A 24335-nucleotide genomic window follows, 5' to 3' on the forward strand; every position below is an offset into this window, starting at 1 on the left:
GCGGACAGCCGGCTGTTAGTGAACCGAGCCGAGGATGCGGGAGCAGGTGCGGGCCTCCTGGTTCCCCCGCTGCCTTCCACTCATCATCATCATCATCACAGCATCTGCGTCCGCCGGCACGGAGCTGCGGCCGTGCGATGAGGTGAGTGCGCTTTATTATCACTATTATTAACATCCTGGAGCGACCCCACAGCACAACAGGCCCCAATCTGGCTCCTAATGGTTCGTTTTTGAATTAGTATCCTCATAGAAATAAACACTATAATTAGTATTTATTCTAATGCAGCGATCAAGTCAAGAAAATGGCCATGCATGCAGACATTAACAACCAGATTACACCGAAAAGGCTTCTCCTAATGCAAAATAAAATAAAAAAAACACTGTCACAACAAGTCGTTTTCCAGTTTTATATTGGCCATATTTGAGTCGCCTTCGCCGCTGATCGACCTACAATGCGGTTCATGTTGACTAGAAACACGCTCCATAACGAGATGACGCTGTCTGCTGGTGTCTATCCCGCCTATGAGCGGCCACCTGCCGGCCAGCCGGGGCAGGACGGCCCGCTGAGGAGGAGGAGAGAGCCGGGAGGTGCTGCCAGGGTGCTGGTGGTGGTTATAGCTCAGCATCATTTAGTTCACTCTTTTAATCACACAGAAAACAGCCCGGCTAGTTCAGTTTAAATTAACATCCATCTTAAACGCTATTTAAGTAAAAACTAGGAGGACTTTCCAAAGTAAAAGTTGCAATAATACAGTGAAGAATGACTGTGTTACAAGTAAAAGTACAAAAGTATTGGCATCAAAATATCAAAGTAAAAGTAATCATTGATGTAATATGTGTAAAATGTGTTAATCAATTAATACTGAAGCTGGTCATTTTAACTACTATCTATTTGTGAATATGTCCCTGGGTATCAATAAAGTTTTATGTTAATCTGTAATATTATTTCTCATTAAGATAAATCTGCAAAGTAGGTAAAGTTATCAGACAAATGTAGTCGTGTAAAAAGCACAGTGTTTGGCTCTGAAACGTATTTGAGTATAAAGTATCAGAAAATGGAAATACTCAAGTATAGTACAAGTACCTCTAAGCTGTATTTCCATACAGCACTTGAGTTCATTTAGTGTCTTTCCACAACAAGGACGTTGCAGTTAGGACAAGAACAGTATGGAGTCCTGTCTGTAGTGCTGTTGCACTGTGCACAACCTGTGGAAATACTGGATTTAAATGTTGGTTTCAAAGATCATTCTCGATAGATTCTGTTTGTCAGGAATACACTTTTTGTAGATGTAAACCGCTTCTGCATAAAAGCTAGTTTATATCTGAACTCTGAGGATTTTGCTGGGATGTCTAAAGGACCAAGTCGCAGAGAAGTAACAAATGGAGCTAAGTGGCCGTAGCTGCATACTCAGTGGACGGATATGAGCGTTCCCAAGATGTGAAACTATTCCTTTAATGTTCTGCTCCAGTTGGATGGATGGATGGATCAATGGAAAAAAAAAATTAATTCAGGATTATTCCACACTCAAAATAGGATTAATTCTTTGCACTGTTGTCATATATAGAATCCAAATTCTGGGTTCATTTTTGTAATTTTCTGGATGTTTTATCGTCAGACACCCAATGCAAAATACCAGCAGACTAAAAAGATCAGTGTCCATCTTTCCTGTCGGCTTTACACATCCTAAAATCTCCAGTCTCCTGACTCAGAGGATGGCTTGTCAAGCTGCTGAATTTCATCCCCTGTCCCCCCCTCGCGCTTCCTCTCATCGGTCTCCATGACAACCAGGATGAGTCACCCGGGAGACCAGTGAAACACATTAGCCCATGCCTTTTTTTTTTTATCAATCTAAACTCCCCCCACCCCAGCACATTAGCACCGTCACCTCTTGTTTGTCCGTATGCACAGGCAGAGACAGCAGGTGAATCTGGGCGCAGGTTGGCACACACGACATTCTGCGGTTTAGATGTTTGTTTGTGTGTGTGTGTGTGTGTGTGTGCTGGGGGAGCAGGGTGCAGCATGAAAGACCATTTCTCTTGTTGCAGTGGGGTGATAAGTTGTTTAAAAGAGCTCAAGCTTATCTGCACCACACACACACACACACACACACACACATTCTGCTCGTGCAGAATCACCTACCTCTCCCTCTGACTGTGTCCCCCGCACACACGTCGCAGGTCACTTCTGCGATTGTTCCAGTTTAATTAGCTCCTGCTCAGATGTCAGCGGTCCGCTGCAGCCAGCTGCCTGTGCGCTCTGCTGATCTGTTTGCCCAGTCGAACAGCAGGTTCGGGGGAGGAGAGGGAGCTTTGCTAGAGCGAGACTTTGGGCTAAGAGGAAGTCGTATGAAAAGTAAAGAGCAGGCTCTTCTTGCAGCCTTAATGCAGCAAGAATTGCATAAAGTAGAAAGCTGATTTAAACGAGCAAAGTGCAAGACAGTGAAAATCAATTCTAAATCTGCATGTTGCCCTCCTGCATCATTTTTACACCTGTAAGAGATCTGAAGTTCACGTCTGAATGCAGTGGACAGTGGTCCTAACTGTCCCTTCTAACTCTCAGCAAGAAACCACATTGCTAATGTCATGTTAACGCGTATGTGTTTGGATATTAGGATAGAGATTAATATAAGATGTAAACATGTACAAAGTCAGTTTGGGGAGAAAATTAAATGTGTTGAAATCACCAAATCTATATTATAATGCATGAGGTTCAGCTAAAAAACAAAAACTCAACTCTTGCACTGAAGCACAGAAGGCACTCTGAGGTATCTCATCCAGCTCTGGGTGGGGGCATGTCGCTCTTGTTGCTGTGGAGCTTAAAAGCACTCAGAATAAGTTGGCGTGGACAAAATGTTCTTCTGCATGAATGCTCAATCAGTTGCATCGATGAGCATAATGTCACAACCAGCCGCCTTTGGAAAGAAGCGACTGTACAGCCGACCTGCTGTCGCGCTCTTAATGGACCATTAGTGTTCCAGCGGTTGGTTGCCATGGTGATCGGAGCCAGCCCCCACGTTTACCCTGGACTTTTATTTTCATATGAAATCAGCTTTGTGCTGGGGCCACGTCATGTGTGCTCAGATGCTGTATAGACTGGAGACACTGTGAGGGTTGTGTTGTATCAGTGATTGTCTCAGTGACGATGCTAACATGCTGATAATTAAAGGTAAAAATGTTTGCATGTTAGCATGATAACATTTGCTAGTTTGCGGTTAAGCACACCTGAGGGGATCAAATAAGCAGACCTTATCCTCTGGGGACCATGAACATCTGTACAACATCTAGTCCCCAGTGTAGTTGCTGAGATATTTCATGCACCATCCATTCAGCCATACTGTCTGTCTGTCTGTGTGTGCATTCTGCAGACGGACTACTACTACCAGTACACAGAGTGTGACAGCACAGGGTCACGATGGAGGGTCGCCATCCCTCTCAGTCCGGGCTCCTGCTCAGACCTTCCACCTCCGACCAGAGGAACAGACTGCTGTAAGTACTGTCAGCGTGTGTGTGTGTGTGTGTCTTCAGATCTGTGTGTTAATTTGACCCTCTTTCCCTCACTGTCTCACAGCTTTCTCCTGTCCGGCTGGGAAGTTTTTAGAGATGTCCACGCAGCAGTGCACCCCGTGTGCTGCCGGCTCCTACTCGCTGGGCAGCGGCCTCCGTTTTGACCAGTGGGACGCCATCCCTGCAGGCTTCACCAGCGTGGCCAGCTTCTTGGACCCTGGGCCAAATGGAGAGGACATTCAGGCCTGTAACAGGTGACACGGACACTCACAAATCCCACTGGATAGAGTAGACACATACACATGTGAATGAGTATAACTGAGTGTGTTTTGTCCGTACTGCAGCTCATCATGGACGCCACAGGGTGTGTATCTGGAGTCGAACCGTGATGAGTGTACAGTGTCTTTGGTTTACGCCGTCCATCTGGAGAAACAAGGCTCCGTCTCTTTCACCTACCAGTACCCCGACAACAACATCTTCTTTGAGTTCTATGTAAGCACCTCTTCTGCCTCCTACGATATTATATATTCTGATATATTCATTTGCCAATGTATCAGGCCATATTAGCTCAAAATATCCACTACCTGCCGTGTCTGTCCTTCATCGATTAGTGGAGGTATATTGTGGGTGAACTAAGTTAGAAAAACAGTTTTTTGTGGCTAATAGCTATTGTGTCACCATGTGTTCAGGTCCAGAACGAACAGTGTCAGGAAATGGCCCAAACTGATGACCAGAAGTGGATTAAAGTCACTAACAATGGAGAATGGGATACACACACGGTGAGTATCTGATTCACTTTGAGTCAGCAGGGATGACGGTATTACGGTGTGTGTGCACTTCACAGTGTCCTTTTGTCTTCTAGGTGAACCTGAAGTCTGGTACCAACATACTGTACTGGAGAACCACGGGCATCCTGGTGGGAGGGAAGATGGTCAAACCTGTGCTGCTCAAGAACATCCAAATAGAGGGTAAAAGATAACTCAGACACTCAGTAACGTAACAATGCTGTTTTACATTTGCGACGGCTGTAGTAAGTGGAGATACAGTCCAGTGATCCCTGCTCAGATATACATTGCTCAATGCTCTCAGTTCAAAAGGTAAAAAATGACTCTGTGTGTGTGTGTGTGTGTGTGTGTGTAGGTGTAGCCTACACATCAGAGTGCTTTCCGTGCCGCCCCGGCTGGTTCAGCTCGGCCCCCGGCTCCTCGTCCTGTGAGCCCTGTCCCAGCAACACCTTCTCCATAAAGGATGCATCCTCCTGTACACCCTGCCCTGAGCACCACTACTCACGTATGTAACAACAGCACGCAGCTCACCCTCTAAACAGCACCCTCAGTAGCTGCTCTCAGACGAGCTGTGGTTCTGTTGCTGGCTTCATTAGATCCAGTGAGAAGCAGTAATGAGAAGCGGTATGAAAGGTTGAACCAATGAGGAATACTAACAAATGTAAATTTTGCTTTAAAAACATTATTTTTGTCTTAAATCAGCCATTATCTACCTTTATAGTAGTTCAATGCAACATAATATAGCTGGTCTTATATAGGGGTTTTGGAGCTAATACCACATGTCTTTTACTCAGTGCAGAATCAGAACTTTACATACAATCCCTCAAGTTTGGTTATTAAAGGTCTATGAAAAATATATCTACTATGGGAGGTTATTTAATAATCAAATAATGGTGCAGAAGGTCAATGCCAAGGCACCTCTTTACTGTCATTATACAATACAGGGTTGGACTATGAAATGCAGTTGTAGCCCCCCCATGCTACACACACACACACACACACACACAGACTTTATGTATATATACATACAAATATTAAGATATTTTAAATTACAATAGAATAAAGCTATAAAATAGACCAACATATATCAAAGTAGCACTAAAGGTTGAAAAACTGTAAAAAAAAAAAAAAAAAACAAATAAAAAACTGGAAATGTAACATCATAGGAAATTTTGTTCAGTAAACTTTACTGGAAATAAACTAACTGTAAAGTACTAACTAATGAAGTAAAATTTGTATTTACATCTACCATCACATACAAATACCAATACATCTGCAATAAGTTTATTGCAGCAGTAGTTTAATAACTCAACTCATGTCGAGCATGTTTTTTCTCTGCACCACGATCTACTGCATCATCACGCCTCCTCCTCCTCCTCCTCCTCCTCCTCTGTGTTCGACACTGCTGTCAGATGAAGGATGGGCTGAATGTAAGGCGAGGCCGCCGTGCTCAGAGAAGGATTACTTCCAGATCCACACGGCCTGCGACAGCGAGGGGAAGGTCAGCAGCATCCACAGCGCTTCACATTCCACACTCATCCTCACCTTCCTACCTCACAAGGACAGACACGCTCAACTTCCACACACACTCCCTTTCTCATGGCTTTAAATTAAAGGTCAACACACAAACACAATTTCACAGAGAGCTTTAAGGTAGAAGTTAATACGTTATCAAAGGTCAATTGACAATCTAGTTGTTTCTGTTCATTTAGTTGTTGTTATTTGGAAGTTAACATAACCAAGTCAAGCAAAATAATCCAAACCAGACAATGTGGAAATATGTAGACTACAGCGACAAAGACTCATGACAGGTTTTATATTTAATATTATCAGCATGAAAATCCCTGTTTATCTTTAATTACACTTAACAAAGAACATATAATAAATCACGCTGTTGTAATTGATCCCTTGCTACTGCTGACTCATACAGGCCAGCTTCTTCTGACGTGTTTTACTGCATTATATTTAGATTTAGCTTTTATTGATCACTGTATTAGAAACAAGAGAAGTTGCACAATGTGATGACAAAGGAAATTATGATGAGCATAGCGAGCGCTTTGCACGTCATCTGATCCAGAATCATGTTCCTTGGCACTCGTTCATGACCTTGGCCTGTTTTCATCCACATTTCTGAAAGTGCTGATTAAGGGTGAATGTTAAAGAAACACATGGCTCTATTGTTGATGGTATTGTATGTCTTGATTACTATTTTTAAACCTGGGCCATATTATTTCATATTCTGGGTTCAAAATGACTGTTACCTACAAAAACCTTTGGAATTAGTCCAGTAGACAGCAAACTGCTGTAATGGCTACAGTGAAATCCTTCGGGGTAATTGCACGTGATCACACCACTAGAAAATTTGTTGCAGCTTGAGTCTGTCAGTGGCAAAAACAAGTATTTTTAAAGGCCGTGTTCTGATCAGGAATTGCCTCCTGAAGGATTATACTACAGCCATTGTGGCCCGTTGGCCAGCTGTTCTCTGCTGCTGGCAGAGATAATCTACTGGACCAGTTCAAAAGATCTACCAATCATTTCAACCCTATTAATATTATGACTAAGACCCAAGTCTAAAAATATTGGAGTTATCCTTTAAGCTTCATTCTCCATTCTCCATTCATAACCTCTGTGGGTTTGTCGGTTACAGACGCAGGTGTTGTATCGTTGGGTGGAGCCCAAAATCTGCGTGGAGAACATCACGGGGGCCGTGGAGCTGCCAACAACGGGGCAGAAAGAGCCCTGCCCCCCCTGCAACCCCGGCTACTACAACAGCAACGACTCCACCTGTCTGCCCTGCCCACCTGGAACCCACTCAGATGGCACCCACGGTAAACCTGCTCACACCTGCCTTTACTGTCACCAAGGCGCTGGTGCTCTGTTGATATGACTGGAGCTCTTTAACCTGTGTTTACCTGAGGAAACGATCAATTATCTATTGCTTCCTTTTCACACAGTTTCACACAATCAGATCTGGGAGATGGTTGCCTTGATCATCAGTTATTTTAGGGGCACATGCATACTAACTGGTGTGCAAAAGACACATGAAACTATTTACATTTGGTATAAAGACAAATACAGAATACAAATAAAGATTTAGAAAATGCAGAAGAAAAGAAAAATTGCATACACACTGTAACCAGAAATGTATTGAGGTGTCTTGTTTTCCAAAACAAAAGTTAATTACATATAACGAGACGTAAATCTCACATTTTAGAAGCTGGAACCAACAAATGTTTTTGCTTGAAAAATGACAAGGAAGTCAAAGTGAAACTTTTGTGTGTGTGTGTGTGTGTCTGTGTGTGTGTGTGTGTGTGTGTACCAGTGTGCACCAAGTGCCCTGCAGGTACAGAGCCGGTGTTGGGCTACGAGTATAAATGGTGGAATGTGCTGCCATCAAACATGAAGACTTCCTGTTTCAACGTGGGCAACTCCAAATGTGACGACATGAACGGTGAGCACGTTTAGAGCTGCGTTACCGACGCACGAGGGCAAATCTTCACACCTCACGTAATGATTTACAACTAAGTTAGAATGAAATGTAGCAGTGCCGTAGCTGTGTTTCTACAGCGTGTGCATTGGCCTCAAGAAGATAGATACATCCACACAGCACACAGAGAAACATGTATTAATATATTAATATGAAATATGTTATACAAGATGAATGGATGTTGCTGCTTCACTGGTGCTAAAATGTACTGGATATACAGATAGGTAGGATGTGTAGACTGAATGTGATGTAGTGCATTGTAAAGTTCTGTTTTTAATGTGTTGTTCATCATGTAATGTGTTTGTATCGTGTGTCCTCAGGATGGGAGGTTGCAGGAGACCACGTTCGCAGTGGAGCAAGTAGTTCAGATAATGACTATCTCATCCTCAGCCTGCATGTGCCCGGCTTCAAGTAAGTGGTAGTGACTGAGAGGTTTTATTTAGGGAGCACGTTCCTGCTAAGATCCACTTTAACAATGTGATCACAGTGAATATGTTTTGTGTGTTAAGTGTATCATGTAAATCTCCGCCTGTGTTTGTGTTCTTGCGACAGGGTCCCGGCCTCACTTTCAGGGATGACCGGCAGCGAGTTTGGCCAGATAACCTTTGTGTTCGAGACCATCTGCTCTGCCGACTGTGAGCTCTACTTCATGATGGTGTGTGCTTGACTGTGTGTGATTGTGCGTTCGGAGCAGAAGGTAGTGAGTAGGTGACTCATGTTACCAGCTAGCCAGATTAGACCCATTCGTCTCCAGCTGTTGTGCAGCGTGTTAAATCATTCTGCATACTGTTGTTCAGTGATCCAACCCGTGTTTACCCGTCTGACTGGTTCGCTCTGGCGCTCCCTGCAGGATGTGAACAGGAAGAGCACCACTGTGGTGGAGTCCTGGGAGGGCAGCAAGGGGAAACAGTCGTACTCGCACAGCATGACCAGGAACGCCTCAGTCACGTATACATGGGCCTTCCAGAGGACTAACCATGCCCTGGACGTACGTAAACACACAAACACTCCCTTTAATTCATGCCTCTGCGTGTCACTCTCAGTGTTAATTTAATAGTTTTTGTTATATTTTGTGTTGTCAAACATGAAAAATCTGACAGTTGCCAAAATATTAATTTTCATTGTATGAATGTGTGAAAGTTGAGAGAACTTGTGTGACAAATCATTACTATAAATGTTGTTCTTTGTATCCATATTTATAACTCAGCAGATGTCTCTATCTTTGTAGACGCGTCGTTACGTCAGCGACGTGGCGAAGCTGTACTCCATCAGTGTGACCAACGTCCTGGATGGGGTGGCGTCAGTATGTCGAGCCTGCGCTCTGGTACCTCAGAACTCCCAGCAGGCCGGCTCCTCCTGCGTTCCCTGCCCCGCTGGCTTCTACATTGACAGAGACACCAACCGATGCCAGGAGTGCCCACCCAACACACACCTGGCAGGGCGACACACCTACGGCCAGGACACGTGTGTCGCCTGTGGGCCTGGAAGCATCAACAACAAGGTAGAGACCTGGTCTGGGTGTCGTTTGATGTTTTTCGATACTTAAGCACGATACCTTACCTTGAGAAATATAAATGTGATTTTTTTCATTAAAAAAAAAAGTCTTCAGATGTTACATGTGGATCTAAACACAAACAACCACACAGGTTTAATTTCTATATAAACCGTTTGGCGCTCTCTCCATGATTCTGAAAACAAAATGCAAACATTATATATGAAAACTTGTCATATGTCCAGTGTGCTCTGGGTAGGAGAATCGTGGGATCAAAATGTGGTGTCAGAGGCCGGATATGGCTTATAGAAATCCTGTTATTTTTATTATTATAGAGAACATGAATAATGAAAAAAAACTTTTATTACATAAACAGAAATGTAATCAATAGCAATCTAAACATGCTTACTTAAGAAATCTATTGGAAATCAATAACTGGATAACCGTAGATTTGTTATTGTATTTATGGTTAGTTATGGTTCTGTTCTCTGGCACATCTAATATTCTGCCTGTTCATGTATCTCCTGTTCTTTCAGGAACACTCTCGGTGCTACAGCGACTGCTCCTTCTCCCACACAGAGAACAACCGCACGCTGACATTTGACCTCAGCGCCCTGAGCGACGTGGCCTCGGTTACCATCGGCCCGAGTTTCACCTCTAAGGGCACAAAGTACCTTCACCTGTTCAACATTAGCCTGTGTGGCCACGAGGTAACTCACACGTTTTATATTTGGTTTTGTTTGAAAATGAGGTTTTAAGCGTTTTGTTTGTTCTTTTTTCTTCAGTAGCTTTTTCCAAACATTGTGTTCTGTGGCTGTTTCCACTTGACGCCATTAAATATTCCAGCTACAACACAAACTGACATTTTCCATCTCTTTATTATTTATTCACGCTGTGAAAAGAAATCTGTCAGCGCAATGATGATGAAATGATAAGTAAAGCTGCAGGGACACGTGAAGCGTAACCATAGCAACTGACAGATCATTTCCATACTATTTGCATGTGTGTGTGTGTGTGTGTTGCCGCAGGGGAAGAGAGCTGCTGTCTGCACAGATAACGTCACCGACGTGTCCAGCAAGGACGACCAGAGCGACGCGGCTCAGTTTGTCAACTCAGTGGACAGCTTCATCTGCCAATCAACCATCATCCCAGCGGATGGGCGGGGTTTCAGGATGGCCATTTCCTCCCAGTCCATCAGCCTCGCAGACACTTTCATCGGTACGATGCTTGTTGAACGGCTCCGCGATCATTAACTGGTCATGTTAGCTTTGATATTTGACCAGATGTTTCTTTCCAGGAGCAACAGTAGACACCGTCCTGGACGGCGTGAACGCCAAACCAGACCTTTTTCCAGAAAACTCAAGGGATGTTCCAGACATCAACTTCTTCTACAGGTGCGGTACGAGAGACAGAGGCACAGCGTTTGTTGTGTATATGTTGCGTTTTAAATCCACCTTTTAGATGATACACTTCTTTTCTTTTAGGTCAACCCAGGTGACGGCCTCATGCGATCAGGGCCGCAGTTCAGTCATCACCGTTCGCTGTAACCCTGAGAAGTCTGAGCGAGGAGAACTGTCTGTGCCCAGGTGGGTGATCATGTTCTCTATGTATGAGATTTTAATACTTTGGTTATATTAGATACTATGGGTGGGAACATGATTCAGCCAGTTATATAATATCAATTAAACTTTACTTGTGTTTTGCACATATACAAGCTTTGGTCGTATGAAATATATAAAAATACAAAAACACTACATGCCAAACTAGAACATAAGAAATCTGATTATGTAAGAAGATCAAATTATGTGTTTATGTGTTTGTGCAGCTCCTGTCCTGCAGGAACATGTGACGGATGTACGTTTCACTTTTTGTGGGAGAGCGCCAGTGCCTGTCCACGCTGCGCCGAGGGCGACTACCACCAGATAGAGGGAGCGTGCAAGGGAGGCGTCCAGGTAACTAACACACACACACAGTGTACACCTCTGTATTGTCACTCTGATTAACATTTATCCAACCAGGGTTGTGTTCCACTTGTGAGCCAGTCACACACTGGTGAAACACTCAGACTACTTCAGCAGCGAGTCTAATCTTTATTGAATCTCACCATTATTAAAGAGCAATGTAAAAACCATCCAAGTATATAGAATCTACAGTATTTAAACCATTTATTACAACTAAAATAGCCTGAAATAATATACACTGAATCAGTCCTTTTGAATCCCTTATTAGTTGTAAGGGATTCAAAAGAACTTTGATTCAATGTGCAGATATAACACAAGATTATTTTCAGTAAAAATCTATCAAACTCCAAACTTCAATTGGAGTTTTTTAATGTGTCCACACTGAAATAAGACTAGACTGAATGAAACTCCCATCCCATTTATTAAAATAAATGTTTGAGTAACACAAGATCAAATTAGTAAATCACACATGGTGGTGAAACAGAAGATTCTTAAAGTTAGTCAGCTGTCTTTGTCTAGATTAAGACTGAACTGATATCGCATGGGTCACTTCCACATTGTAAGACCGTCCTCTCATTCTTCTGACCTCAGAAATGAAACAAAAAGCATGTTTTCATTTCATCATGCACCGTTTCATTCACGAAGCCACGTCCTCCATCTGTCGCTCTGCACTCTCTCCAGGAAACTCTGTATGTGTGGAACGAGCCGAAGCTGTGCACCAAAGGTGTATCGCTGCCTCCCAGACGCTCCTCCCCGTGTGAGGCCATCGCTCTGTGGCTGAAGGTCGGGCTCGGCGGCGGAGCCTTCATGGCCGTGCTGCTCGTCTCCCTCACCTGCTATTTCTGGAAGAAAAACAAGAGGTTAGAGGCACCTGTCATTAGGCCACTGCCACCAGTCGCAGCCCAGGCCAACATGGTCATTACCACCACCCTGAGGTGTTATTTAAAGGTAGAGATGTCAGCAGCTGTTTGTCAGTGGTCAGTAAAGTACACAGTGACAGACACATTATGTAAGTTGTGTTTTACTTTGCTTTTACTAGGACTGTTTTCACTTAAGTCGTATAATCTTGGGTTATTAAAAGGGGTCACCAGCTTTTCAGCTGTGACCTCTTAAAGCTATGAGCTACCATATTCATTTTTTCCTATTGGGTTGCGTCATTTGAAGGCATTTTTAGAGCAAAAAGATTTATTTATGGTCTAAATACCATTATAAAAGAATAAACGGTCAGTAGAAACACTTCACTCACTATTATTAAACATCAGCTAACAGGTTTTCTGGTTTTTATAAAGTATTAGTGTTCAAACCTCGACATACTGGACGTTGTCTCATGATGATGATGGTGTCCCTGTGGTTTGTGGTCAGACTGGAGTACAAGTACTCTCGCCTGGTGATGTCTGCCAACAAGGAGTGTGAGCTGCCAGCTGCAGACAGCTGTGCCCTGGCGGAGGGGGAGGAAGCCGACGACGACGTGGTTTACACCCAGAAACCCTCCCTGCTGGGGAAACTCCGGGCCATCGCCAACAAGGTTTGACTTTGACTTACTTTAAACTGTATTCATGAAGGTTGACTATGTACTGCATTCTTCTACCACTTTACTACTTTGTTGCAGCATTAATGCACGTCAGTTTAGAGGTGTGGCAACTTTTGAGACATTTAATTCAAAACCACAAATGTTAATCTCATGGTAGCGCTACAGGAAAAGGATTGATCCTCTGGGGACCGTGAATATCTATGTAAAATGTCATGGCTGTCCATCCAATAGCTGTCAAGCTGTTAAGATGTTTTGGCTTCACTTTTGGGGAGCTGACATGCCGTCCATTTTTATATAAAGTCTATGGTTCAAAGTCTCTTGTAGTGTGATAGATTTGCCAAATAACATCTCGAACATGTGTGTCTTTCAGCACGAGGGTGGAGAGAGCAGCGAGTCTGTGCAGCTGAACCCCTCCCAGTCTGATCAATGGGTCCTGGGATAGACTGAGAGTTAAATAATGGAGGTACAGTCAGTCAGTGGCATTGTCACTGCCCTCCTCCTTATGCCCCCCTTTCCTGTGGGGGCCACCGCTACAGACCCCAGTTCTCACTGGAAAATGGTTGCCACTCGGATGCTGGCAAAAACTGGACAATGGTTTTTACTCTCCGACCCTCGAACACACACGAAGACACACTGCTGCTTTAACGCCATGGGTGCTCCAGGGCAGCAACTGAAAGAGAAACATGCTTTTAATGTTTTTTGTATGTTTTGTATTTTTATTTGGTATTTTCTGTTCAGAGTCATGTATTTATATCAGTGTTATAATGATGAACCTTTATTAAAGTCCTATTTAGGGCCCGAGCACCAAGCGGTGCCAGGACCCTATTGAAATGCAAGGAAATGCATCTGAAATAAATTGCAAGTTTTACGGCCTAAACATACGCGAAAACTCATGAAACTTTGCACAAGCATCAGTCGTGGTGAAAAATTACATATTTTATGGGTCTTGCAAATGGCCGTGGCAAAATGGCTCCATAGCGCCCCCTAATTTCAAGCCCCAGAACTGTGTTTTATGTACATGTACGAAATGTGGTGGGTTCATGTGTCTCTTCAAGATGCAGAAAAAAAAAGTCTCATGGAGGGATGACCTAAACCCAACAGGAAGTCGGCCATATTGGATTTTCAGGGGTCATAAATGAACGAACTAGTCCGAAGGGGTTGAAGGGATCCACTTTAGACTTGGTCAGCTGTTCAGCAGTTGCAGTCTGACACAAAATAGAGAGGAAATCAATCAACTACAGCAGCAGGAAAATCCATTTGAAAAAAATAATGAATTTCATAATATTTATCCAATATAAAGCTTTTCGTCCTATTTAGTGTGAGTGTGTGTGTGTGTGTGTTTTACACCATTACACAACAAAAAGAGATTTTGTCGCATGACCCTAAGCTATAAAATGATAAATTAATGAATTAGATGAGGCTCTGACTACACATTCTTGAGGACATGACAGTGTTTTGAAGCAGGCCACCGCTCCTTTAACAGCCATGTTTACCCACCGGGGTCTTTGCCCGGCTGGTCCTTCTGCCCCACACCGAGAACCACGCCTCCTCTCCGGCTCCGCCTTCTGCTGAAAAGATACCCTCCTCCTCCTCCTCCTCTTCTTCTTCTTCTTCTCCAGCCATCGACGAAAGTTCAAAGCCGACTTCAGGGCAGACAAAAGTCGTATTTCTGAGCTCTGGCCGGGAGATGCAGTGAAGGAAAGCGGCATGTGAAACTTTCTGCGGCTGAAACTGAACTTTAGCGGGAAGATGAGCTCCAGCTCGTAGCCAACGGTAGGAAAACTGTCCGTCCTTTTTCTTCCCCCCCGTCCCGTTTCCGAGGGCATGGACATGAAAACAATCACGGCCCGAGCCCCAGTGAAGCGGCTTTAGCCCTCTGTAGGCGAACATGACCTGTCTTACCACCGCTAAAGCACTAAATTAGCGGAGTTTAGCAGCGACGCTAGCGGCTGTTTTGTCGCAAACTTTTGGTAAAACCGCAAAATAAGTTCAGTCCAGTGACGTCACGTCGTAGGAAGCCGATACACCAGTGTGTTAATAAGAAAACAATCATTATAAATAAAATAGACGAATGTTGGCCACTAGTAAACTAGTTTAATATATATTATTATTTTCTAATAAAGATGTGACCCTGTTAAGAAGATAATGAAGTACCTTCACTCTCAGGTACTTCAGGATTCACTTGAGGTGCTTTTGTTTGTGTGTCCAGATTTGTCTGATGAAGTTTTCCTTTAATGATGGTTAAATTCTCCCACTTTTTAAAGACAAATAAGCTTTTATAAAAACCGTCTTGGATTAGCTGGAAAGTGCCCCGTCACAAAGCTGAAAACAGGCTGTTTCTCTGAGCTCATGAAAAGTGATGATCATATAGACCAAACGCACATTAATGCTGCAGCAATGTTAAACATCAGATATAGAAGGGAAACACTGGCAGGGAACATTTACTGCACTGAAGTACCACTTGCATACTTTTATGAACTGCTAAAATATTCAGTGGATTAGTTGTAGCCTTTGTGCTTTCCAACATTATTGAAGAAATCAAGAAAGATGCAATTAGACTTTGTAATGTGTGTCGAGGATTTTCTGCATGTGTGAGTCACTTCCCAGTCCTGTGTTTAGAATACAGGTGAGTAGTCTCCTTTTATCAGTAAACCTAAAGCATCTCTTTCAGTAATAGCTCACATTCATTCTGTGTGATTGTAAACGTTTGCGTACGCTTGTGTGTCTAAGGTACACCACCAGAGCTTCTCCATTCTGCTGCCAGTTGAAGTGGTAAGTTTATCATTGGGATGTGATTTCAGCGAGTTTTACAGATAATGTGGTGTAACAGGAAAGAGATTGGTTAGCTACGGTGGGATGTCTGGTTCGTGATCGTGGTAACACAAACAACCTCAGATGGATGATTGATGTTGCAAAAAAAAACCCACAAATTCGTGCCTTTTCTCCTGAAAAAGAACCTGTGACATGATTTTATACATGTTCATATTAGTCCTAAAGTTATTAATCCATTACTTTACCTCTATACAATGCAGCTCATCATTGACTGATTTGATTGTACTCAGTGTAAGAGACCTCATCATTCAGTACTTACTTTTTACTTTTGTTACTTTACTTTTTGTCTTTTCATGACTTTTTTTAATTAATTTTTCGCAGTGCCTGTTGATTGAATCATGGCTCGCGGTTGCATCTGCTGCGTTAAATACATGCTCTTCCTCTTCAACCTGCTCTTCTGGGTAATTACTCCACACACACACACACACACACACTTGGCCAGAAAACGTTCTTCAGATGTTCCCGTAAATCTGTAGTCGGATCAGAAGACCAATTTAAAGTTTTACGTTATCATTAAATCAGCAGGAAGTGTTTGAGTTTCCTGTGTGTGTTTCAGCTGGGCGGCTGTGGGTTGTTGGGTGTTGGCGTGTGGCTGTCTGTGTCTCAGGGCAGCTTTGCCACCCTGTCGCCCTCCTTCCCGTCGCTCTCCGCCGCCAACCTCATCATCACCCTTGGCACCGTTGTCATGGTGACAGGGTTCCTAGGTTGCCTGGGTGCCATCAAGGAAAACAAGTGCCTGCTGCTGAGTGTGAGTAGACTACAATACCCATCATGCAAAACAAGTGTTTTTTTCACATGAGGTTTAGTTTAGTGTATTCTTGTGTTGTGTTCAGGTTGTGTTGGACTTTTACTTTTTAAACTTACTACAGGTGTTATTGTGGTGGTACTATGAGAACAGTCAGAATCAATCAATCAATCTTTATTTATATAGCGCCAAATCACAACAGCGTTATCTCAAGACGCTTTACATGAAGAGCAGGTCTAGACCAAACTCTTTAATTAGAGAGAGACCCAACGATTCATGAATTCAAAATTAAGTATTCAAGAATTCCCACATGAGCAGCATCAGATGTTATATTGAGCAACAGTGGCAGGAAGAACTCCCCTTTAACAGGAAGAAACCTCGAACAGACCCAGGCTCAATGTGGGCGGCTTCTGTAGGGGTCCGCGTTGGGTCCACCACCAAACCCCAAGTTTGTTTTTGCATTTTACATCTGAAAGCTGTAGTTAAGTATATTTTTAAGTAGCTCATATTTCAAATGTTCTGCATTGGTTTAAATACAGCATTAGTTTATCCAGATTGTTCCTGCTCATATTGAAGCCTATTCATTGTATTTTTCTTACACTTTTTCTTCAGTTTTTCATTGTGCTATTGATCATCCTCCTGGCCGAACTCATCCTCCTCATCCTGTTCTTTGTCTACACCGACAAGGTAAAAGGCTGCTTAAACAAAACCAAAAATTCATATTGATAAATGATCCTCTCCCGTAGCTGAGTGGGACTACATATCCCATGATCCACCTCTTCGCCTGTGTTTGCCCAGGTCAGTGAAAATGCCAGACGGGACCTGAAAGAAGGGCTGGTGCTGTACAACACCGATAACAACGCCGGGCTGAGGGATGCATGGAACACCATACAGGGAGAGGTATATTTTATACACACACACTAAAGAAGAGAAATATGTTAGTTACAGGAGTTTGAAATCCTCTTTATTTGAACTATCATGCTGTCATGCAGTTTGTAACCTCCTGATAATTTCAAATGAGTGATTAAATAGTAACAGTTTCCCTCTCCTGCCTGTGCACCAGTGGCGATGTTGTGGAGTGATGAGCCACAATGACTGGTACACTGCCCTGCATGAAAACGTGGTTCCAGACCGCTGCTGTCAGCAGTTTTACCAGGGCTGTGGACGCAACGCCTCCAATACCTTCTGGACACGGGTCAGTGTGTGCATGTGTGCTATTAAAGACTTACAACTGGTGTTTTGGGGAAATACACTTAATCTCTTTCTTGCTGAGAGTTAGATGAGAACATTGATACTGCTCTTGTGTCTGTATGCTGGCAGGTGATTAGCTTAGCTTAGCATAAAGACTGGAGGCAGGGGGAATCAAAAAAACAAAACAAAAACATGCTTAATCACAGAAAATCCAATGAGATACAAAATTGTACATAAGTAGAGATGAAATTAAAAATGCAAAAGCAAGTCATGAGTCACCACTTTACAATTAGTTTCAATGCACATTTAATTTTCTTCAGTATTAAGGTCCTAAAAGTCTTCAGTGTAGCGTTTTACAGTCTGTGAACATGAGCAGAAACATGTCTGTTTAACTGTGCCTGAATCCCGTCTGGTGTGCAGTACTTTCCCTAATGACTGTTGCTGTGTGTTTTCAGGGTTGCTATGAGAAGGTAGAGGAGTGGCTGGATGACAACAAACACCTCCTGGGAACCATCGCCATGTGTGTGCTGGTCATACAGGTAAGCAGCTCTTTCTTTCTCCAGTCTCTGCGAGAGCACTGGTTTATTTATTTTTAACACATCTTTTTATTTTGTTTTCCCAGCTCCTCGGCATGGCTTTCTCTATGACGCTTTACCAACAGATCCACCGAGCAGGGAAGAAGTATGAGGCCTGAGGGGGTTTGACATGGTCCTTTCAAGCTGTCAGTATAGGGTACATGAAATATATCACCACCTGTCTGTCATATGTTACCTTCGCCTTTTGTTTTTAGTAAAATCAAGCCAGTTATCGCGTGCCACTACAGCGTTTTATCTCACATCTTCATCTATCTACCCATTTATTGTTGTGAATAGCATTTGAACTAGTTTTTTGTATGGTTAGTTTTTTAAAAATCACATTATAAGGCGTGTTTTTTTTGTAAAATGTTTGACATAATGAACTGAGAGAAAAGACAGAAGAGGAGTGAGGAGAATAATTTTTTATGTTGTTAGAAGCCATGCCTGTGGAAAAATATAACGTACGGATCCATTTAGATGAAACGAACGTTGTGTACTAACATTTTCAATAAACGCACTCGTCACAAGTGTGAGTGGTTTGTTTCAGGCTCGCAGATAACTACTGACCTCATTACTTCTGTGTTCTTTGCTCTGTAGTTTCAGACGGTGCATTTTACTGATAAGAGAGAAGGTATGTTTTGCTCTGCTTTACAGAAACGTTAGAACAGACTGTTCAGACCAATTGATTCGTTGACCTCAGTCACATTCTTTGACAGGCAGCTGATTTTTAGGTTATTATTAACAAAGAAACAGTTTGACATTACAGCACTAGAACTACAGCCAGCTGCCAGCTAGTTTAGTTTAGCATAAATCCAGGTAATCTATGTTGCTAGGCAACCAGCAGAGATTTCAGGAAGTGGACGGAGCTGGGCTAGCTACCTATTTACAGGTACATTTCCAAAAATGTCAAAGAGTTCCCCTAAAATCTCAGCTACCGGTATTATCAGTAACTTCTTCACTGATCTCAGCCAGCAGTTCATTTCTGGTTATATGTCCATGGTTTTGTCATTATCGAGCACGACGTTGCCTTTAATGACGACGTAACGGACGAGCTCCTGATGGCCTCCCAGTTGGTAGATCAGATGCTCCCATCTGCAATAAAACAGGATTTGTTTTTACTCACAAAAGCACACAGTTTGACACACTAAGTATCAAACAATACACTTAAAAACATACTGGTTTGTAAATGCAATAGCAAAAAATAAAGTTTACAGAATTCCTATATGCTATAGACCTGGAGAGATTATTCTGTGCGTCCTGATTTACCGTGTGGTGTTGAGGATCAGCAGGTCTCCGTGTTTGCCAACCTCCAGGGAGCCGTGTGTGTGGGAGCGCCCGAGGGCGTAGGCTGCGTTGATGGTGGCTGCGGCTAAAGCCTCAGGCATCGACATCCTCATGTTGACACAGGCCAGGTGCATGACTATTGGCTGAAGACAGACAACACGATTAACCGGAGGATGCAGACAAAGGATGAGTTGTAACCTCCTCCGCTCTCCTGTTGTACTCACCATGGAGCAGCAGTAGGCATTGGGGTTGAAGTCGCTGCCGAGGGCAACAATTACCCCAGCATCCAGCATGTCTCTGGCTCTGGGCTGGGGGAGCCTGAACACACACACACACACACACACACACATTATATTAGATGACACACACAGTTGTAGTTCAATAGTTTAATTTGTAACAAAGCACAAAATTTACAGTGAACAAAAATATAAACACAACTCTTTTGTTTTTGCTCCCATTTTTCATGAACTGAACTCAAAGATCTAAAACATTTTCTATATACAAAAAAACACCATTTCTCTCAAATATTGTTCACAAATCTGTCTAAATCTGTGTTAGTGAGCACTTCCCCTTTGCCGAGAGTTCAGCTCATGAAAAATGGGAGCAAAAACAAAAGTGTTGCGTTTATATTTTTGTTCAGTGTATAAGCTCTTTGTATGTTTTTTTTATATAAAAATGTTATTTGTAAAGTAACTAATGCTGTCAGATATTCCTCTAAAATGTAGTGGAATAAAAAAGTAAATGTGCTGCTGTTGTAATACCGGAGGATGTAGGCTGTGGTTGGCAGGAGGACAGCAGCGGTTCTGGCTGTTGCCATGGCAGCGATCCCCTCATCCGTGACCTCCTCCAGGTGACTGATGGCTAAGGCTCCGAGCTCTGCACCCAGCTGTCACACACACAGGTGAATGAGATTATCATTGCTAAAGATTCTTGCAGGGTAGTGCTGATACAAGGTGTCAAACTTTTGGTATGTTGAATTTAATAAGCCGTCTGAAAACGTCACCTTGGGCTCTGGAAAGTAGTGACTGAGTATTGTACCTATTTTTTGACATGTTATATTCTACTCGACTAATAAATTCATCGGCTAAATCAACGTCAGATTAACTGATAATGAAAATAATTATTGTAAAACTATGAAAAGTTTAACAGCATCAAGAAATATTAACTTGAAGAAACCTTTATTTGTTTTCAGACTGTGAGGCCCAACATTTGATTTAAAAAAGAAATAATGTCATATGTTGTTGATACATTGCAGTTATCAAATGGTGGTGTTAAAATGTAAACGCTCAGTTTTACTGGTTGTGAGGTCAGCAATGAATCCCTCCATTACTAAAGAGGATCTCCACTGATTTTACCCATCAGAGCCTATTTACAGATCTTGGATAGCACTGCTACATTTGTTTAAAAAAAAAGTTGGATAAAGCTTTTTGGACTTTTTGTTATCATTTTCTTGTGTGTAGCTTGTGTTGCTGTAGAACTGAGGTGCATTACACTGACAGGTGTCTCTAGAGTTTCATCCGCCTCACTGATATGCACACAGGATGTCAGTGGTGGTTGTTTTCTGCTCCTCTGCTCCCAAAGTGAACACAGCTTCAGGAGAATGTGATACCTGAGCAGAGTTCATGGGATGAAGCTCATCTCCGTGGAAGTTGATGTTGAGTCCCATGTCTTTGCCGGCCTGCAGGATGGAGCGAGTAGAGCTGAGGTCAAACACTCCCTGCTCACAGAACACGTCGATGTTGTCGACTCTGAGGGTCCCGGCAGACATCCGTTCTTTCAGCCGTGGCAGCTGAACCTGCAGGACGTCCTTTGTGGCCTCCTCAACTGTCTTCCCTCTGATTAACGGACAGAGACGCATGGTAAAGATTCATTTTCAGGATGTGATGTGAAATGAGATCACTGCAGGGAGGGGATCGTACTTGGGCACTGCGTGGGCTCCACAGTAGGTCGATGAGATGTTGATGGGCAGGGTGCGCCTGGCCTCCTCGATCACCTCCAGCATCTTGAGCTCAGTCTGCAGCTCCAGGCCGTATCCGCTCTTACACTCCACCAGGGTAGTGCCAGCTCTCTGCATGCGCACCAGCCTGCTGCTGAGGGAGGCCAGCAGCTCAGAGGCCCTGGCGGCTCGAGTGTGCTCCACCGTGAAGTGGATCCCCCCTCCAGCGCGGTGCACGTCCATGTAGGTGGCGCCTGCCAGCTGCAAGAGTGACATGCATTAAAACTAAAACTTTAGCTGCAGTTGAGGAACCTGTGAATGTCAAGACATATTTACCTTCATTGCAAATTCATGCACCCTGTCACCGGCCCAGACTGGATGGGTGTGGGCGTCAACCAACCCTACAAGAGGAGGGTAAGTGGAACATCACTCACTGATATTATGTAACTGTATATGTTGACGGTCCATGGAGGCCTCTACTGAGCTCGTGTGTAAAAATCACAAGTATCACAGCTGATACTCACCGGGCAGGACACACATTCCTGTAGCGTCAATCACTTTATCAAAGGACGCCTCTGAAAACTGTGATCTAATGATGTCAGCAGGCCCCACAGCTTTGATCAGCCCATCACTGCACCAAAGAAATGAGTTAATGTCAGTGCTCACCGTACAAACTATTAACCTTTGGCCTGGAGGCACCCTCAAGCCTAAATATGTTATTTGTTCCATTAGTGTTAAGAAAATAGGAATAATGATGAATGGAATAATGTAAATATTTACTCAAGTACTGTACTTAAATAAACATTACTCCAGTATTTACATTTTATACTTATCCCATCTCAGGGGCAAATATTTTACTTTTTACTTCTCTGCATTTGTCTGACGGCTTTAGTTACTCTTCAGATTTTTCATTCCCTTCCTGTCCAGTGAAATTAAACTATTCGGAAACCCTCTCGGATCAGCTGGAAAACAGGCTGTTTTTCTCATTAAAAGTCAACTTTTTAAGAGACATGCTGTTCTCACAGGACACTAAGGCTACAAACATATGACCATGGTGCATTGCTGCGGATTCATCTAGCCAACAATATATAAAGTGGTTAAAGTGATCACAAGCATAAACATCTACAGTAGTAAAATGACACACACACACACACACACACACACATTAATGGAGCAGAAACATCAGATCTAAAACACTGACAGGGAACATTTTACTGCAGAATGAGTACCTTTGTGATACTTTAAGCAGACTTATACTAATAACACTTACATTTTACTTAAGGTTTTAAATGCAGGACTTCTAATGTAGTGGAGTATTTTTAGTGTGTAATTCTTATTTTCCTAAAGACTCTGATTGTCAGTACTTAAAGAGCAGAGGATAAAAGCAAAGACTTGAATTAGCGAGTGGTAAAGAAGTGCAGAACACATTTTTGCCCCACTTCAGGGGAAATAAAGTGATATTAGTAGAATAAAAATCAAAGTTCTTTTAAGATTTCATCCATCCAGTTGTTTTCCGGTGTAATGAGCTACTACAGCCTGTGGGGGGCGTCGCTGTGCATTATTTTACATAAGTCATGAGCTGCAGCAGAACACATAAGACAAAAAAAACCCTCCTGACCAGCAGATCCGCTGGAGCCATGCTGATATTCAGCACATATGAAGGAACAAGTGAGACCTGATGCTGGCTGTCATTTCCTCACCAACTAAATAAAACATTTTAGCAGTGGTGGGCCGTCAGGGCCAGCAAGGCCTCCTCTGCTGGCCTAAACTCAGAATCACTGATTTACGTTTTAATATTTTCCCATTAATCATTTTAGATTATTCCTAATAGTCTATGCTCTTCATTTCATAGCACGTCTCTGGGCTGGGGTGCTTCCAGCAGTGTTTGTCTATATTAGAGCTTTTATCCAATCATATTCCAGCCATCATGTGTTGCCAGGGTCAAAGAAATCTGCCCTGAGGCCTTCAGAATCAAGAGTGCAGGCGCCCGTAGCTTAAAATACATCACAATGAAACTGTTGCTTTAACCAATCAGATTTCGAGTTGGTGACCCCAGGGCCTTCTAGCAGGTGTACGATGACGTCAGTATTTTCACGTCCTCTGATTGGCTGGTCAGAGAGCTTAGCCAAAACTAGCGATTCTTACCTTTAGTGACCTGCACGAGCTAAAACTTTATCATAATCCTAAGTATTAATAGCAGTTTTTTTAACCCACAATGGCTGACAGAGCAGAAGATGCTAATTTGGTCGCAGATCTACTTAGAAATCCATTTTCAAGGCGGACTTTCCAAGAAAAGCTGGACATTTTGAGGAAATGTTGGCCCACCCCGAAGCTAGCAGGCCTGTCCCAGCCGGGAAAAGGGTTCGTCCGCCACTTTCAGGTCAGCAACTACGAGCGGTACCTTTGGCTTACAGGCTCCGAGGAGCACAGTGTGTTACTGAGAATGTCTGGTGTTGACAACTGAACCACTCTGTGTTTGGAGCAGAGTCGGTGGTTAGAGAGTTTGGTGACTTGTTGAATTCTTTTAATTGGGTTTCTTGCTTTAGTGATGTCATTCATTCTCGTAACATGAGATACCTGTCTGCGATGCAGCGTCCTGTTATTCTGCCTTTCTGTATGATAGTGATGGTTTCTATAGCCGTGACGTCATAATGATGGTATTAAGAGGTGGTTTGATCCAGGTAGGACACCACTGAAGGCCCAGGTGTAAAATGAACAGCCCGCCACTGCATTTTAGGTATATTTGTGATTGATTTAGCCTGTTAATCAACAGTGACCCCATTGTTCATACCATGAACACCACTGAAGCTAGTAGTTTAGAGAACTTACCTTCCTATCACCACGCTCCCGTTTTCAATCACGCTAAGATTTAGCATCCCATGTTTGGCCACGTACTTCTCACCCTTGTTGCAGATCAGAACCACCTGCTTGGCATCCTTCACCAGAAGTCTGTAATTACTGGACATTTTGATTCATCCGGAGCAGACACACTTACTTCAGAGTGACTGGTTT

General features: G+C 43.1%; 3 protein-coding genes across 3 annotated transcripts; 2 read left to right on the top strand and 1 right to left on the bottom strand.

Annotated features, from left to right (window-relative positions):
• Positions 1-13: 13 nt before the first annotated feature.
• Positions 14-13586, top strand: LOC139221752 (endosome/lysosome-associated apoptosis and autophagy regulator family member 2-like). The gene is made up of 22 exons (XM_070853680.1): positions 14-142; positions 3366-3486; positions 3569-3758; positions 3849-3996; positions 4194-4283; positions 4367-4472; positions 4645-4794; positions 5702-5790; positions 6937-7117; positions 7612-7740; positions 8097-8187; positions 8329-8431; positions 8627-8764; positions 9005-9277; positions 9805-9978; positions 10297-10486; positions 10566-10662; positions 10753-10854; positions 11094-11220; positions 11911-12089; positions 12592-12754; positions 13131-13586. The coding sequence occupies exons 1-22, from the start codon at positions 35-37 to the stop codon at positions 13200-13202; spliced, it is 3021 nt and encodes a 1006-aa protein (XP_070709781.1). The 5' UTR covers positions 14-34; the 3' UTR covers positions 13203-13586.
• A 770-nt stretch (positions 13587-14356) lies between these two features.
• Positions 14357-18630, top strand: LOC139222079 (tetraspanin-9). Its single transcript, XM_070854049.1, has 9 exons — positions 14357-14533; positions 15491-15532; positions 15914-15993; positions 16149-16340; positions 16950-17024; positions 17136-17237; positions 17401-17532; positions 17984-18067; positions 18151-18630. The coding sequence occupies exons 3-9, from the start codon at positions 15931-15933 to the stop codon at positions 18220-18222; spliced, it is 720 nt and encodes a 239-aa protein (XP_070710150.1). The 5' UTR covers positions 14357-14533; positions 15491-15532; positions 15914-15930; the 3' UTR covers positions 18223-18630.
• Positions 18631-18646: 16 nt separating this feature from the next.
• On the bottom strand, positions 18647-24332 carry amdhd1 (amidohydrolase domain containing 1). The gene is made up of 9 exons (XM_070854048.1): positions 24153-24332; positions 21848-21954; positions 21660-21724; positions 21307-21584; positions 20997-21222; positions 20149-20273; positions 19612-19705; positions 19370-19530; positions 18647-19195 (listed from the first exon to the last, which is right to left on the bottom strand). Exons 1-9 carry the CDS (start codon positions 24287-24289, stop codon positions 19090-19092), a joined length of 1299 nt encoding a protein of 432 aa, XP_070710149.1. The 5' UTR covers positions 24290-24332; the 3' UTR covers positions 18647-19089.
• Positions 24333-24335: the final 3 nt, after the last annotated feature.

The sequence above is a fragment of the Pempheris klunzingeri genome, chromosome 22 (assembly GCF_042242105.1).
Source record: "Pempheris klunzingeri isolate RE-2024b chromosome 22, fPemKlu1.hap1, whole genome shotgun sequence".
Classification (NCBI taxonomy): domain Eukaryota; kingdom Metazoa; phylum Chordata; class Actinopteri; order Acropomatiformes; family Pempheridae; genus Pempheris; species Pempheris klunzingeri.